The sequence below is a fragment of the Thunnus albacares genome, chromosome 21, assembly GCF_914725855.1.
Source record: "Thunnus albacares chromosome 21, fThuAlb1.1, whole genome shotgun sequence".
Lineage (NCBI taxonomy): Eukaryota > Metazoa > Chordata > Actinopteri > Scombriformes > Scombridae > Thunnus > Thunnus albacares.
The window spans coordinates 9,625,427-9,643,448 of record NC_058126.1 but is presented as its reverse complement, the minus strand read 5'-3'; the positions used below and the strand labels follow the sequence as shown (position 1 = coordinate 9,643,448).

The following is an 18,022-nucleotide window of genomic DNA, read 5'->3' as shown; positions in this document are numbered from 1 at the left end:
GTACAAGAAAAATAATAATTTTGTGCAGCAGAATCCAGTTTTTATTATTTTCAACCCCCAAAAATCACCTGGTGACCACTCAGATTAATCTCTCAACTGCTTTTTAGGCCCCGACACCTGCGTTGAAGAGTGTTTCTAGATAAATATTTCTAGAGCTGAGACGATTAGTCGATTAATTGCTTGGTTGAGTCATTTTTTGGTGCTAAAATACTAAAAAAAAGTCTTTGGCTGTGGCTTCTCACATGTGAGTATGTCGTGTCCTGTCTGGGTTTTAGACTTTGGACAACCCGTTTTAATATGTCAGCTTGGGATTTGGGAAATTGTGACGTTTTATAGAGCAAATTATTAATCAAATAATCAAGAAAATGATCTTAACGGACCAAATTCTTTCCTCATAAATGTACATCTCATTCTGAAAACCTTTGCGCAGCATCCGGAAACTCAGTATCACTCTCTAAGTTCATCAGGAAGGTCAAACAGACTTCACGGTATTTGTGTGGCGACCTTTATAAACCTTTATATTTAAGTCATTTCTAAAAAAATAAGAAAAAAATCACAGAACTCGCTCGACTAAGTTCTGGTTTGAGACTTAACTCCATTTTAATGGGTGCTGATGTTGGGCGTAGTGCCACCAGGTAGATTTATATACTGAAACAAGATGAGGTATTGTCTCTTTGACAGGAGCGGTCATTACAGAGTCTTTGGTGCTCGGCTACATCCACCCGACGCAGAGAGACAGACTTTAGGCAACAATGGACCAGGTGATTGATGAGCCAGATGAGTGTGTCCTCTCAACAGACCAATTAACCTTGATGAGGCTCTGGCTGCTCCAAGCCAAATATTTCCCTCTGCTTATTTTCTCTCATGCCTGCCTCTCCCCTCTCTCCTCGTTCTCTCTCCCCCAGATTTTAAGATGGAAAAGTCTTGTTATAATAGTTGCGGCAGGTTCCTCGTTGTGTATACTGCAGAATGAAGAAATATTTATACTATGGGATACGGGGATGATTCAGTGCAGTTTTTTAGCTTGTGGCAACAGATGACGTTTCCTTCCCCCCCCCCTTCATGAAACGGAGCCAACTTAGAGCTTTTAGACGTACATGTACAGATGCATTTACACATAAAAAATATATATTTAAATACAGTATATGCTAACATTGTTGTGGTTACCGAAGGTCGTAGTGTTCCTGCCTCCCAGCAGTGTGTGTGTGTGTGTGTGTTGTGGGGGGAGAGTGTTCGGCCGAGGTCTGGTTCTAGGACTGATGGGTGGGCTGAAGGCCTGACTTAGGTCTCTTCTTCTTTCTCTCTCGTTATCTGTCTCATGTCCCTCTGCTGCTGGTGATGAGAGGAGCCTTCCAGCGCTTTGCATCGGAAACTCCGATGCGCTGAAACATAGTATGACGGACTCTAGCTTCGTCATCTATAAGTTGTGTTTGTGAAAGAGAGTAAAAGATCTCAGACCACCACCTTTCCTCAGACATCTCAACTTGTTTAACCCTCACATAATCTTCACATTCTGACACTTCACAGTATCTCCTGATACCAAAACTTCTGATTCACAAATTTATTTTTCATTCACAAATATGAATTAATGTGAATAATCCTTAATTCAGCTTTCAGAGAGCTGAGACAGTGTGTTTTTAGGTTTTACACTACTCATTTATAGAGAAAAAAAAACTAAAATCACAATATTATGGTTCTATCTTACATAAAACAGGAGAACATAACAGCCGTAATGATTTCAATGAATGTTATTGAATGCAACAACATATTTTTAATGGGGATTTTTAAAGTTTTTGAGCCCAGAACACTCTCTAAGTACAAAAATGTGTATCAGCTGTACAAAAATAGTTTAAAATATTTAAATTTTTGTATATTCTGGGTCACATCATAACATTTCAGGCTAAAAGGATGATCTTTAGGGTGTTTTTATGGCTCTCAAATGTAAAAACAGGTCAAATTTGACTTGAACAGCATGTAAGGGTTAAATTGTTGGTTCACCCAAATGATAAAAAACATACTTTTTCACTTAACTCTAGTGGTATCTCACAGTGCAGATACTGTAGTGTTGATTTTCTTTGCCCGGGTTTGGACATCTATGATATTTCTGCTCCCAGCGTTCCAGTACAGTGGAGGCGACTGGAATTTTCAGTATTGTGGTGGCAACACCGCTGAAAAGATGAATTTAAAAGATTTAAAAGCCACTTGTCTTTCCAAACACAATGCCTTGGTTACTCTGGATAATTCACAAACCTTGCCTTGATCAGTTTTCATTGAAGCTACTATCTACCAAAGAAATATTTTCCATAAAAACTGTGCTCAATGAGTTCTTTGGACCATCCAGAGGAACGGAGACACTGTTTTAGAAAAAGGCCCGTTTCAATTAAATTCTATTCACCTCTGTTGTGTTTGAGCGGAGGCAGAAATGTCAGAGGTGTACATGTCAAAATTTCAGCACACAAAACCAAAACTATCTGCTTTTCAATTTGGATGAACTGACCATTTAAACTGAATAAAAACCCATCATGTGATATCAGAGGTGGGCAAGTTCTCTATCACAGTTTTATATCATGACATTATATATATACATGTATATAGTGATAAGGTAAGGTTTCTGGGGACTCTATTGAGAAAATTCAATACCTGATAAATAAGATTACATCATCTCATTGATACAAAAACAATATAAAAATTCAAAATTGCCGTAAAGAAGTCCTGCTCATTGCCCAAATTGGCTCAATATGAGCAAGATCGTCCCAAGATATAAATAGTCATCTCTCTCAGCCCTGTTTGACAGATAAGTTTACATCACATATATGATTGTAGGAATAAGCTACAATTATCCTGATGGGGGCTGGGGTACGGATATGGTTGAAATCAGTATTACAGTATTATTATGAATATGTTTTAGCCATGCTAGACAGCAACATGGCTCAAGAGATCGTCTCGGTCCGAATATCTGATGAATTGGCATTAAATTTAGTACAGACGTTCATGTTCAGCTCAAGATGAATTGTAATAACTTTGGTGACCCTCTCACTTTTCATTGAGCTTCATCATCACCAATACTTTGTTTTATACCTTCAAAACTAATAACATTCCCATTAGCCTCAGCTGCACCTTGTGTTCAGTGCTAGTTAGCAAATATTAGCATGCTAACATGCAGAATTAAGATGGTGAATGGTAAATATTATACCTGCTAATCATATGTATGCTAGCTTTGTTATTGTGAGCATGTTAGCTTTTAGCTAAAGCACTTCTGTGACTAAGCACAACCTCACAGAGCTGCTAGCGTAGCCGCAGAGTCTTGTTTCTGTATTGATATTAACAAAATGACATGTAAAATAATCAAATTTATGTCCAATGCTATGTAATGTGTTCCACTGTTATGCTTTGCAGCAGACAACGTGTCATCACATGTGGAAAAACACCCCAAAAAAACCCAATGACTAATTTAGTGTTTGATTTTATAAAATGGTCTTGGAATGATCAGTCAGAATTTTGTAAAAACAATAATACGATATGATCATGTCATCATGATACGATTCCACCGAGACGAATAAATTTAATTATTATTAACATTGATATAAAATATGATCTCTATGATTATCCCACAATATTGAAATCTGGAAGCAATATCGAAACCTAATTGGTCATAACAAAAACAGAGACTACTTTGTGTTACGTCCAAAACGATGTAGTCACACATTAAAAAATTAAGGATTGATTTCTGGAAAAAATTAGTCAACGAGCCAACGAGTAACCTCATCTTCGGGTTTTTTAATAGATTTCAGGGTTCCAAATGAAGCCTTTGAGGGGCCATCCATATTACAACCCACAGATTCATATGTTTAGTACAGTGTGGGTTAAGTTTGGCCTCTTCAAATCCCTCCAGCCTTTCCATAGATGCCAACACACTTCTCAGATATCCATCCACATGGCAGATTCGATTGCTGGCTGGCTGGCTGGCTGTGCTGGCTGGCTGGCTGGCTGGCTCGTAGAGCTCCGGGCAGAGCGTTGGAGTCAGTTCAGTATGTCAGATTATAGAGTACCACTCGATTTTAGGGGAAATTCATCGTACACATTATCCAGCTATCCTTTTGTGTATCTGTTATCTTGAAAGGCTCAAATTCTCCAGACAGCCGATTGTAACAGCGGCGTTCGCTGTCTGGGCGGGACTGGCTGCTGAAAGTCTGAAAAGTGTGTGTGTGCAGATGTATGAAGAGGGTGTTACTGTCCTGTCCAGTTTATAGGAAGTAGACAGAAAAAGAACTGTTAAGACTCCACAAGGTGACAACATTTGAGCCGGAGCGCCGGACCATATGTTGCTTTATCCTCCTCTCCGGTTTTGAGACCCTTCTCAGTTGCTCTGACCCCGACATCCCCGCCCCCCACCGACTAAACTCCCCCGCTAGAGTGACAGCGACGCCTGCTTAGGCTTCTTATCACAGGATCTCTGCCTGGTCACCATTTCACAGCGCGCATAATACGTCTGTCTTAGCCTGTTGTTTGCTGTCACAATCTCTGATGTTGTTTGAGTTATTAAATATTTCTGCATTTATATTCTCACGGTTTAATATCTTGCTTTTAGTTTCCTTTTTGCTCTCCCTGCTGCTGTTTATCTTCCTGCTCTTTGTTTGCTCTCTGTTTAAAGAGGTTTTTCCACGTGTGTGTTTGTGGACAGTCTAAAGATCACATCAGATATGTGTATGTACGTGGCGTGATTGGCATCTAGAAGTGACAAACAGTATGAAATGTTTGGAAAACATGTGTAGCTGCCTGGGGTTATGAAACTCTTTTTTTTAAAAAAAAATTTGTATCCTTCAGCTGTCCTCGTTCTGTTTAAACACAAATTTATTTTTGTGGTTTTTTTTTTTGTCAACAATTGTATAAAGATTGGGCCAATTTGTGTCACAGCTCTGGTATACAACAAGGTTCAGATGCGAATAATAGAGAGGCACTCTCACTCTCTTCTGTCACAGTTTAAAATGTCCACCATGACACATACTCTGTCTTATTTATAGTTTGATTTACTGAGAAACCATCAGTGATCTCCATATTTCTGGATCAATTTATACTTTTAATGAATTGCGGTGGTGAAATAAGTAAGAAGGGCATTTATTTCAGTACAATTTGCCACTTCAGTACTTCAATTTTTTGCTACTTTATGCTACTATATACTTTATTTACAAGGTACTTTGTAGATTTTAAATACAAGCCTGTGATGAGTTTATGAAATACGATGCACTGCTACACATCAAAACCACCCAACTGTCAGGGCTGGATTAACCCGCTAGGGGGTCAAGGGGTAAAAGTAAGCTGCAGGCCCCTAATCAGCCCCCCATGCTTCCTTTAACTCCTCGAGTAAGTTATTTGATTAAATGCAAATATCAAAGTTATTTAAACTGAATTTAATACATGTGCTACTTCAAGATATGCCTCAAGATAAAGTAATCACACAGCAGCTACTTTAAGACCCAAAATCCTTTTAGTTTGGATTGTGCGTTAATGATCCATTTTACCAAACAAATGTGCAATTAATCACATTTCCACAAAGTAATTGTAGTTGTCCACTTTGCCCAGTTGGTAACCCTTGACAACAGTATGTGAGGTAGTTAAAATCAAGACACTACATTAAAATGTCGCTTACATGTTAATGAATTAGTAATAATGCATTAAGAGTACTTTTACTTTTGATACTTGAAGTACATTTGGCTCATAAAACTTTGAATGCAGTACTTGTCATATTGCTACTCTTACTCAAGTAAAGGATCTGAATATTTCTTTCCACCACTGATGTATTTAAAGTAATTACATTTAAATTAGAGGATTAGTCTTTCTCTGTAGTGTTTGGCCTTGAGTTCTCGGGGTTCTTCACATACAGGAGGTCTGTGTTGTGGTTGAAATCAAAGGATTTCTTTCTATCATACAAGCCTCCTCTGCTCGGTCTCAGACAATAAAATAGAGGCGGGAGGCAGCTGTTGCTATGGGAGTGACAAGCACAGGTGAGAGATCCCCAGTTGTTCCCAGGCGTCAAGACGGGAGTGTGGGACTGCAGGCTCTGACACTGTTTGCATTGTTTAGGAGGAGTGTGTGTGTGTGTGTGTGTTTGAGTGTGTGCGAGTTTGCACGCTGCTGAAAAAGGAAAAAAAAAAAATCTTCATTTACTCTGTTTTTCAGCCATCAAATGTGATTTTTATTTACACAAGACAAAAGAACAAGAGAGAAACAAGACAATAATGTTTGTTCTCAGCACAGATGCTCTTGTTTCTGGCTTTTTCTGGAAATTTGAGTTATCTTTAAACAAGACAAAATAAAACTGATTGCTGCTTTAGTATCAGTGGATTTCTTTAAATGTTTAATGATTTGGATACACCTGAAATTACTGTATCTCACACCAGATTTATTTTGCCTCAATGACACGCTCCATATTTCCTGTTGCTCTCTAACGTTAACCGTATAAAGGCCTGAATGTACTACGGACATCACGGACGTGTAGTAGTTCTGTTTATTTCACTTGCTGGAGTCCGCTTGGAGGATGCGTTCCACACATGCGGCGTAGATCAGCGTCTACAAGAATGGTGCCCTTGTAGCGTAGTCACAACACATTGGAGGTACGCAGATGTCCGCACAGAGCCTACATGTACGCGCACACCCTCTGATGACGAAATTTACGCCGCGCAGACCTTAGCGGACCCTCACGAATGCAGAAAAGTATAATTTCGGTTTAACAAAGACGTCTCATAACACTTAAATCTTCACTAAACTGTTTCTTTCAAATTTGTGGCTCCTAATAGAAAAGTCTCAAAACACAGAAATCGTGTAAATCGACCTCATTAAATTGCACAAAGCATATTGGTGTTTACCAGCTCAACTGCTGTTTGATTGCTGAAAGGCTACCAAAGGTAGGCGAGAAGTAGAACATCTAGAGAGACCGTTTATTTTGATCTTAAGTTTCAATTTGTCACTTCCTGTTGACAGAGAAATCTTCCTAGTTGTAACCAGAGCACTCACCAAAATATCACTTCAAACAGTGACAATCTGGAGCTGATTTTGCAGCTCTACTTCATGATTTTGTCAAAAAAAAAAAAAAAGAAAAAAGGTCCAGCTTGAATCCAGCAGACGGAAATGCATAAAAACTGATCTGATGTTTCATCTAATTCTCCTTTGTTATATTTTTAGAAATAGTAATTTGTGATTATAATTAATCAGATGACACAGTAGAAGATGTTTTTCTACGTTCATGTGACCCTCCTCTCTCCTGGTCTCTCCTCACCAGCGTCCTGGCATGCCGTCTGGAGCGAGGATGCCCCACCAGGGAGCTCCCATGGGCCCCCCCGGTCCACCGTACGGCGGGAGCCCGGCGGTGCGGCCCGGCCTGCCCTCCCCGGTGATGGAGCCCAGTCGTAAGAGGCCTGCCCCCTCCCAGCAGGTCCAGCAGCAGCAGCAGCAACAGCAGCAGCAGCAGCAGCAGGCCGTCCAGAACCGGGCCAGAAAGTGAGTCCGAATCCAGTCGACCTCTAAGTCCTACCTAAACACTGCATGGCTTGCATTTGGCTACTCTTTGTGTGAGATGGTTGAGATCCATGTAGACCACAATGGCTGTCTTTCAACCTAACATGTCAAAAATGAATGAATGGATGATTCAAACATCTAATTTTGCTCATATTGGCGTGGATCCTCATAACCAAATATGGAAATGATCACAAAAAATTATTTTTGGTACTGTTCAAAATGTGTCTGTCACACCAAGCAGCAAAAACTGTCAAGTACCAGACGTAGGTAACAAATTCATAGTTTGATTTTTGACTCTTTGATAACACAGTTCCTGGTTTAACTCATGATTTTGCTAATTTTAGACTGTATTCTAATGAGGCTTTTGTTTTTTTATGGCTGTTCGTGTCAAGACAACATAAAACATAATGTATTTGAGAAGTTTGGCTTTTTTTGTTTGGGGTTTGGAGAAAAAAAACATGGTTCAGTTTAGCGTGTTAGCATGTAATAGCATAAAACACAAAGTACAGCTGAGGCTGATGGGAACGCTAGTAGTTTCACAGGTATCGGATAAAATTTTGACCCGATGATGGCGTTAGATGGAACGTTAAGTTATTTTAATTCACCCTAAAGGGGGACATGAATGTTTGTATAAACTTTCATGGTAATCCAGTCGATATTTTTATATTTCACTCAGGACCAAAGTGGTCAACCAACATTGCCATCCATTAATATAGCTAATAAAAAATGCTAAATATTTTCTAGTTCAAGCCTCTCAAATTTCTGGATTTGCTGCTTTTCTTTGTTTATATAATTGTAAATTGGATATAATTTGGTTTTGGACTGTTGTCAGACAAAACAAGCCATTTGAAGACGCCAACTTTGGCTATTGGAAACTGTGAGGAGCATTTTTCCCTATTTTTTTGACTTTGTGTAGATTAAACAATCACGGATTCATAAAAAAAGAGAGTAATTGTTTATGAAAGGGGTCATAAAAATAGTAGCCTTACATTTCAAGACAGTGAGAGTAGACATACTGTATCTACAACAGCCATTTCTACACTGTGATCTCCTAAAAACTGACCTTCAGAGTCCGCATCTCAGAAACCCTGTTGATGAAGTGAAACCATTACCTTTGTGTGTTTCTGTTCAGCTTTCATTTCAGTTTTTGTTTCTAGTTTTCAAGCTTGCACATTGCCCTCCTTCCCAACTGCATCTTTGGTCTTGCTCACTTTGCATCCAAATCACTGACACGACCGAATGTTTCCTCTCTGTTCCTCCTTTATGTGTCTTTTGTTTATGTAGTCTGGTGTGCACCTTCATATTCATGTGGCGTCCACACAGCTGTCTGCAGACGATCAGGCTCTAGTATGTTCTTTGGCATATTGTTACACTATCTATTGTCAGCTATTCATCTAGCGTGTACAAAAGATCTGAACATCAGTATCCCAGGCACACACACACACCAACACACACACACACTTGCACGCAGACAGTAGATGGATGTCTATAAGGAGACGAGTGTGTGGCAGGTATGGTCATTAGAAAGAAGATCGATATGCGCACTCAGTGGACCTCTGTCTCTCTCTGTTTCACTCTCTCGGTATCTGCAGCACGATTGATCCACTTACAATTAAGCGAGCTTGTCGAACAGGTCAGGGGAAATGTTGTCCTGCGTCGGGGGCCTCAACCCCCTAGAGCAGCCTGGCTGGCTGTGGAGGGTGTGATCGATGGTCCAGGGTGACCCACCCAGGTGTCTGTGTCTCTTTGTGAGAGTGAGAGTGCGTCCTCTGACAAACAAGTTGATGTCCCAGCTCGCCGTTTCTCCTCCATCCCGCTCGGACCCCACCGGCTGCCAGCTGTGGGCGGGCCACCTGTGTTTGCAGTGTCATTGAGACCTTATGGTCCCAGCAGGTTGATGCTAAAAATAGGGCTAAATTCCTGTTTTGTTTGCATTAAGTGGTAGGAATAGTTTTGCATCACCCAAAACAGGAGAGTTGTAGCTGTGTCTTTGAAGCAGGGAACTCTGTGAAGACACAAGTGAAGATAAGTAATAGTAATGTCAGTTACACTGAAATAGCTATTTAAAGTCTGCCTCCATAAGCTGCTGGTCGTTCCAGACCATGCCAGGCTGTAGCAGCAAAAATCCGAAGTTACTGATCAAGGCTGCATTTTTATCACTTATGAGTCAAACGTTTCATTTGTGAGGAGAAGAATGTGTTATTTGTTCTTTCAAAAGTTACAATAGACAATAGTTAGTCTCGCTTTAAAGAAAAGTCATCTGCATGGATCATATGTGCCTTAAAATGCTCACAATTTGCTTAAAAGTCATAAAAAAAGCTATCAAAAATAATGCATCAAAATCATAGTCTTTAAAGTTCAGATGCTTAATATACTTTCCATTTGCAAAGTTATGTTGCCGTGTAATAAATGTCATCTATGTAAACCTTTTTATGTGAACCAACTAGAGCTGTTTTGTTGGGTTTTTTTTACAATTTTAATAATTCATTAATCATTTAAATTATTATTTTAAGCAAAAATGGCACAAAAAAATCACTTGTTAAGCTTTTCAAATGTGAATATTTACTGGCTCAATATCTTTGTCTTTGGACTGTCAGTTGGACAAAAGCAATTTGAGTGTGTGAATTTGGGCACTGGGAAATTGAAATGGAGGTTTTCCAATATTTTCTAGTATTATAAAAACTAATTAAGTGGAAAAAATCATCAGTAGATGAACTGATAATGATAAATAATGACTCCTGTGTTTGACCAAGATGTGCTGTGGTGTCATAAAGCTTGAGGCTTCTTTAGTTAGTTAGGTATTTTATGCGTTAGAGAGTTGAATGACCATGTAACCAACCATGGTTTTCTAGCAACAAACACACAGCACAGTGTAATGTAAAGATATACAAGGAAGCTGTTTAAACAGCAAAAAAGTTCAACAATGTTGCACTTACCAAAATTTCCTGTGAAGGCGATGATGAGAACGGACTTCAGTTAGTTGAATCGAAGTCATAATTCATCCAATTCTTAATATTATAACGAACTGCAGCAGTTTTGCTCTTATAGTCTTTCATATTTTGACTACGAGTGACTTGCTGACAAGCTGAATTAAATTGTTTTACTGACGTTTTCTGGATAGAAGTTTCAAGTCATCTGCAAAATGCGCTCTGTAGCACCTTTAACCACGATGAACAGTGATATCAGAGCGTACTGATCACACCCAGAGAGACATTTAACATCTGAAAGTCAAAAACATGATTTCCAGGTGATGTGAAGCTACTCCTGAATGGTGTGCTCATTTATTCTTCAGAAACTAGCTTAATACATCTCCTCAAATATTCTGGTGTACACATAAGTTGGTTTTTTCTTTCCTTTTTTGAGATTTCTCTTGAGGACCATGTTACTACTACTAAGCTCTGTTTCTTTTATGGACATTAACACCTTGGTTTTTTCAAGTAATTCTGGTCTTTGTCCTTGAAGTCTCACCTAAAAATGGTTACCTTGGACTCTTCAGTTTGCTTAGGAGTATTGCTGGATTTATACAGTAATGAAACAGGTTTCTTGGTCGTAGGCCGGCGGATTTAAGGTGCTGAACTGAGTGAATAAGTAATTTGCATGTTGACTTCATCTGCACCGGAGAGTCCAAAGCTCATTATCACGTCAATGCAACATCTAAATTTCAGAGCGATCCTGAGCTGAATTTAAAAAAAAAAAAGAAACTCACACACTGCTTGTCTACTCCCTTCCCTCTGCTGCTCTGTGATCCACAAGTTCACAGTGTGTCCATTATCAGTGTGTTGTCTGTCTGTGTGTGTGAAGCATGATTGTTTTGGTTCACTGAGAAACTTTGTTGAATGAGCGTGTCCCTCAGACGAGCAGGACGCCTCCCAGGTCCTCCTCCGCTGCACTTTGTGCGTGCATGGACACAGTTACACGACCATCCCAGTGCCTGCCCTTGTCTGAGTTTTTAGAGTTTGCACCTACTAACAGACCCTTGAACTTAACACACATCCAATACATACAGACATACCAGAAAACCACCAGGTGTTACCCCTCTGACATCCTTCTTTCTTGCCACTGAGTGTGTGTCTCGCCACAACTCACTAATCGGATCAACCTTCGAATCCTCACCAATTCTTAGGAAGCCAGTCGGATTCCCCGGAGCCAATGAGATGCCGGCGAGGCAGATGGACATGAGAGAGCCCCAATCAGATCCCACGCTCGGATCAAAGTAGGAGTTTATTCTGCTGCATGACCGTTTTCTTACGTTTGATGACTCTGGCCTTTTTAGCCTTTTCACCTGAGCCCAGCACTCCCTGAATGAGTTGTCATGGCCAAACATACTTGTACGTACAGCCTCCTACAGTAGATGACACCTAAAATGTAGTGGTGCATGCTTTGGACTGGAGCATGGCATGATGGGAACAGTTTTTGTTGCAGCTAGGGCAGAAAAATAAAGTAGACTCCAATATCGAACCCTTTTTAAGACATTGTTAAAAAATGGCAGATGTTGTGATGCAGGTTTGTGTTTTCCTTTGCATTGCAGCCCCGGATCTTTCAATTCTCCTTGCAGCAGGCTTGTTTCAGTATTTAGCATGCTGATGTAACACACTGCTTCACAGACCGTTGCAGTGCTCTGTGGTAGGATATTTCTCTACACTGCAAAAACAAAACTTCTACAAATATAAAAAATATTCTTTAATCTAGAGAAGTTTGCTACTATCAAACAGGTTTGGGCAATATGACGATATATACTGAGAGAGGATATGATGTAGGAAAAACTCCCCTTATACCATTTATACTGTGGTATCTATTCCTGTAATAGCACTGGTTATATTAAGTCATTGTCTGTAATGTGGTTAAATAGTGAGTACCTATTATTTTTCAGGTATTTAAGTCACTGAATTAGCCAAAAACAGCTTATTTTATCGTTGTCAAATTACTTTCGGGGAAGCATTTCAGGCAATTTAAACTTAACCACAAAATATATTGATATTTTGATATAATACTACCTATACTGTGATAGAAGATTTTATTCATATCGCTTAATCCAAGTATCAAACAAAAAAATCAGGCAAGCAAAAATAAAAACTAGCTAATCGTTAAAGGAATAGTTTGACTCTTTGCTTTCTAAGAGTTAGATGAGAAGATTAATACTTTAATTTTTTGTACTAACAAGATATAAAATGTTAGTTAGTGAGCTTTAGAGTTGCTGGTAGGCAGATTTTGATACTTTTAGACAGAGCCAAGCTAGCAGTTTCCAGTTTTTATGCTAAGCTAAGCTAAGCTAAGCTAAGCTAAACTAACAGCTTTACTGGACAGCTGTAACAGTTGTGTTGAGCTTCTAATCTAACTCTAAAATGAGCATATTTAAAAAAAAAAATGTTGCTTTGAATTAGTAAAACAGCCTTAAAGGTCTGTCTTAAAACGACAGTCAGGTTGTTTTTCTTTCCATAATCCTCCTGTTCATACTGACCATTAGAAGATCCCTTCATAAAGCACTCATGATTTAAGTGATGGGAGCCAAAATCCACAGTCCTCCTTCTGTGCAAAAATGTATTTAAAACTTTATCTGAAGCTAATATGAAGCTTCAGCCGTCCAAATTATTTAAATCAAGTCAATATCTTTCAACATTATAGTCTTTTTAGTGCCAAAGTCTGTTTTTTTGTTACTATACTTCCACCGCAGCTCAACAGGGAAACACTGTCCGAGGAAACACAAAGAGGGAATTTGATGCTAAAACTCAGACTCTCTTTATCGTCAACCCATCCTTACACAAATATACATTTGGGATGAAATACTGCTTCCTAGGAGCCTGCGGTCCAACAGTTAAACAGGTAGACAGCGCAAGACATAAAACATAAGGACGTAAACTAAACAAAGACAGTAAATGTGGCAGATATCCACTTGATATGACTAACTCAGGCCACTGAAGCCTCATATTTTGGCCTCCATCACTTACATTGAAAGCACATTTTAAGGGGATCTTTTAACAGCCAGTATGAGCAGGAGGAATGATTACAGCAAGGAAAACCTCTTTCAGTGTCTATATGGACACCTGACTGTCGTTTTAAGACACACTTGAAAAATTGTGAACCCGTCCTTTAAAAGTGACTGAAAAGAATAGAAGCAATGAAACTTGACAAATGTAAAATAAAGCTGCTTGAAATTAGATTTGTCTTTTATAATTTAGGAGTAATGAGAATAATCTAAAATCCTTTAAAATAACACATTAATCCCACTGCTTCTTTACACCTTTCAGTGCTTTGCAGGTTATAACACAACCATTTTGCAGTGTAGTGACATCTAGGTGCTTTTAGTCGGTGTCCTTCTGCAGGCACCAATAACAGAACACTTGCATGAATTTTCATGGGTTCTCCACATATCACAGGTGTCCACGGATTTATTTTTTCGATTAGAATTTAAATGAAATTTGGAAGCCTGAGTGTTGAATATTAAAATCAGTGTCAACCGGTGAGAAAGTTCTGACAAAGGCACCAACTTGGCACAGATTGTCTTTTCTCCTCATTACCTTCCTGGTAAGTATCACACAGCAGGAAATGCCTGGAATTTGTGAATGAAAATATCCACACAAACACACACACACACATACACACACACACACACATATATATATTATACACATGCAAGCTTTCTCCTTGGTGAAAATCTTGAAGACTCTGCATTCCTGAAAGCTCTTGAACGCACATCCTGTCACCATCCGAGCCCCTGCTGCAACAGCCCCACTGATTGTGCAGAGTGTGTGTGTGTTTGTGTGAGTGTGTGTGTGTGTGTGTGTGTGCGAGTGCAGTGAATACATGTCAGGCAAAAGATGTGTGATGTGACACTTTTTTGGCTGTTAGAGGCTTTCGCTCTCCAGGTGGACCACTGCATTTCAGAGAACACACACGCACACACACGTATGCACACACACACACACACACACACACAGCTGGGACGCTGGGGTGCTGGATATGGCCCAGCATTTTAGCAGATGGTCTGGGTGCTACGCTATCAGTCACCATAGTAACATGCTCTCTTTTTCCTCTTTCTCTCTGTCTTTCTCTCCCTCTCTCTAGTGCTAAGAGAAGGAAAATGGCAGACAAGATTCTTCCGCAAAGGGTGAGGCTGCATATTTTTTACCTTTTGTTGCTCTGTTTTTTCTATGTGTGTGTGTGTGTGTGTGTTTGTTGTTACCTTTTGTGTGCAAAGCAGAAAAATCCCGGTCCTGGTTTTGATGTCAGGGGTTCTTGGAAAGGCGCAGAGGGCCAGATGATTATGTGTTATTTCTAAATGAGAAGGGAGAGGATGAGGGGGAGCGATCAGGAGGTTTTAGGGTTTCATTCTGTTATTTGGACGGTGGTTCATTGATTTAAATTGGAATAGTCAGCGGGATATGGCCGAGACGCAACCACAAGTAGGACCGAAAGAGGCGGCAGAATCACTACGTTACCACAGGTGAGTCTGTGCCTACTGAGGTTGTGATTTTTCAACCCGTGGTCTCAGTTTTCGGCCCTGCGCCACGCCATCACCTCACCATGTCATGGCCGGCACACAGCGGGCTTTCACACTGAGACCGTGGAGGTCTGGAGACTGTGAGCGTCTGGGTTCAGGTCTTATCCCCCCACTGACATAACCCAGACAGGGAGATAGCAGTAGACACGGCCGGGGCGCCACTCCACAATAATGAGTCAGGGACAGGGAATGTCTGCCACACTCCTCCTCCATCTGCTCGGCACCTCGGCCCGGTGAAAAGCAACGAGATGGAGATAGAGGAGGAATGAGAGGGAACAATGAAGGCAGCCATTTAGAAAAGAAACATGAAAGAGGGAAGAAGAAGAGGGAGGGAGGGAAGAGAAGGAGCTGACTATAGGATGTGTGTGTGTGTGTGTGTGTGTGTGTGTGTGCACAGTTTGGTAAGCAGAAGCCCTTGATGCTCGGAGGACTTTCATCGGTATGGTAATGTCTCTGTGCAGGCTGGTTGGCTGCACACTCTGCATCTCATTTTTTTTCATCCCCTCAGTGTCCCCAGGATGGTTTGGACCTACAGTATTAATGACAGACTGGGCAGCAGCTTGTCTGTCATCTCCTTAAATGTAAAGTGACTTCTGGAGAAAATAAGTCTCACGTAGAACAAATATTGTTCACAGTTATACCAAATAATGAGGCAACCAGATGCACATTTTTAGGTGATGATGAGCTTTTAAGAGAAAGTGAACTCAAAGTCAGAATGTCACAGTCTGGACATTGATGAAAAGTGCTTAAAGTGCTCAGAAAAATGGACATTTGAACATCTACAACTCCATCTCTGAGGAACATTGTGTGATAGTATTGAACGCTCCAGAACAGCCACTAATGGACTTTGGCGAGATTGTTTTTTTAATGTGTCAGAAGAAAAAATTGTTTTTTTTTGTTTATGTTTTAGTTTCTCCGGTTGGATTGAAGCAGCAGTAGTTTTTTTTCCATATTTAACCCCTTAAACCTCAATGACCATCAGTGCATCAGTCACGTTTTACCCAAAAAACCACCAGAACTTTATTTTTAACTTTTATATTCTAGTGGAAGTCCCCAATTTCCAAAGATACAAAATATGACTCAAATTTGTGAGAAAATGTTGCACAAGACATGAGGAATAATAGTGCAGCCATAAAAAAAAAATGGAGTCTTGAGTGTGATTAAATGAAAAGTTGGAACAAGATGATACAGATGAAATAAGTTTTTCCAACCATAAATCTGCTTAAAGGGGTAATTAAAGTAATCAGGACATTAAGGTGCTAAATGTCCTTGAAACAGGACAGTACCCCCCCCCCCCCCCCCACCCCACCCCCCCACCCCCTCCATCTGCAGAGATCTAATCTGCTTAATCCTTTTAGTGATATTCAGGTTGTATCTGTGAGGAAAATCTGACTGTCTGATATGAAGAATCTAACATCAGATTGTCGTGTGTCCTCTGAGCAGATCCGTGAGCTGGTCCCAGAGTCTCAGGCCTACATGGATCTGCTGGCGTTTGAGCGCAAACTGGACCAGACCATCATGCGCAAACGTGTGGATATCCAGGAAGCACTGAAGAGACCAATGAAGGTAAGGAGACGAAGTCATGACTCATGAGTAGCCTTTGTGCCCTGCTGACCTCCAAAATGCAATTTTATCCACTTTTAGAGGGATAAAAATGCTATTTGCTATATTTTTTTCCTCAACAGTTCAATAACACAAGTGACGACATTCAACCGAGCATTTTGTTTGTCACATGGCAGCAGAGTGTCTGTCTCATCTCATCTCATCTCATCTTCAAACAGAAGAAAAAAATCTATTTTCCTTTTTTAATCTGCTGTTATTTTGGGTTCATCCGATCAGATCAGACGGGGCACGTGCAGCATGACATTTCACTTAGTGATTTTGTGAAATGTCCCTTTAAACTGTGGTGTTTCATGTGCCCTTGTGTCAGCAGCAAAAGCGTAAACTGAGACTTTACATATCCAACACCTTCAACCCTGCCAGACCTGACGCCGATGACTCTGACGGCAGCATTGCATCATGGGAGCTGCGAGTAGAGGGGAAGTTGCTGGATGATGTGAGTTTTTTTTTTCGTCTCAAAAAAAATACACAACGCACGTGTTTTCTTTTCAGTACTTTCAAACTATGTGACACAGTCTAATGGAAACTACTGAACTAATAACACAGATTCTGTGATATTGATCATCTGGAAAATGCAGCATTATGTCATCTCTGGCGAATGAATTTGGTGCGAGTCAAATTGCAGCTTGTCCTCTAAAAAATAACTGAGATCATAATCTTCCCATTTAGTATGAAAGTGTGCCGCTCTTTGATCCCGGAGCTGCTCTGGGTAGATTTTGGCCCGCAGTCAGACTCGGTAATGATGTGCTCAAACGTCTTTGGACGCAAATGTATCAGCCGGTTTGGAATATAAATTAATTATCAATGTTTTGAAAATGTGTTGAGAGCGACTGCAGATGCAGCATGAAAAGCGTAATAATCTTATATTTGTTTTTGACTTTTTCGACTGTTCTTAGCAGTCCGAGGCAAGGCCTTCATTTCACAGCGGTAGGAAGCATTTAGGTTTCACAAACCACAAATATTTCTGGTTGAGCTCGGAGGAAGTGGACCCTGAGAATGTCTACTGTCTCACTTTTTTTTCTGATCTTAGTCAGCCTCTTGTGGGTTTTTGATGAGTAATGTTGCTATAAGCAAAGACATGGTGACAAGTGTTTCCATTTGTGCTCTTACTTGTGTGTGTTTCATGTGTATACTTGTCTCTGTGTCTGATTTTGGACATTAACTGACCACCTTTGTCTTTCTTTTTCACAGCCGGGGAAGCAGAAGAAGAAGTTCTCTTCGTTTTTTAAGAGCCTGGTGATCGAGCTGGACAAAGACCTTTATGGTCCTGACAACCACCTGGTTGAGGTCAGTTCCAACATGCCGCAGTGCACAGAGGACGAGGTCTGCTTAAAAATGACCCACACACCATTAAAGGACTGTTAACCTGTTGATAAGTGTCATGAATGGTGC

At 40.2% G+C, this 18,022-nt stretch overlaps 1 protein-coding gene across 5 annotated transcripts in view; it reads left to right on the top strand.

Moving 5' to 3' along the window:
- The window catches only part of smarcd3b (SWI/SNF related, matrix associated, actin dependent regulator of chromatin, subfamily d, member 3b), a 43,213-nt gene that overhangs the window by 15,764 nt on the left and 9,427 nt on the right, over positions 1–18,022 (top strand). For 2 of the 5 annotated variants that reach the window (XM_044339552.1, XM_044339550.1), the window contains exons 2-7: positions 7,277–7,494; positions 11,636–11,725; positions 14,575–14,617; positions 16,454–16,576; positions 16,941–17,066; positions 17,822–17,917. In XM_044339552.1, coding sequence (XP_044195487.1) covers positions 7,277–7,494; positions 11,636–11,725; positions 14,575–14,617; positions 16,454–16,576; positions 16,941–17,066; positions 17,822–17,917 — 696 coding nt within the window. The remainder of the gene's footprint in view (positions 1–7,276; positions 7,495–11,635; positions 11,726–14,574; positions 14,618–16,453; positions 16,577–16,940; positions 17,067–17,821; positions 17,918–18,022) is intronic. The other 3 variants (XM_044339551.1, XM_044339554.1, XM_044339553.1) reach the window with 3 other exon arrangements.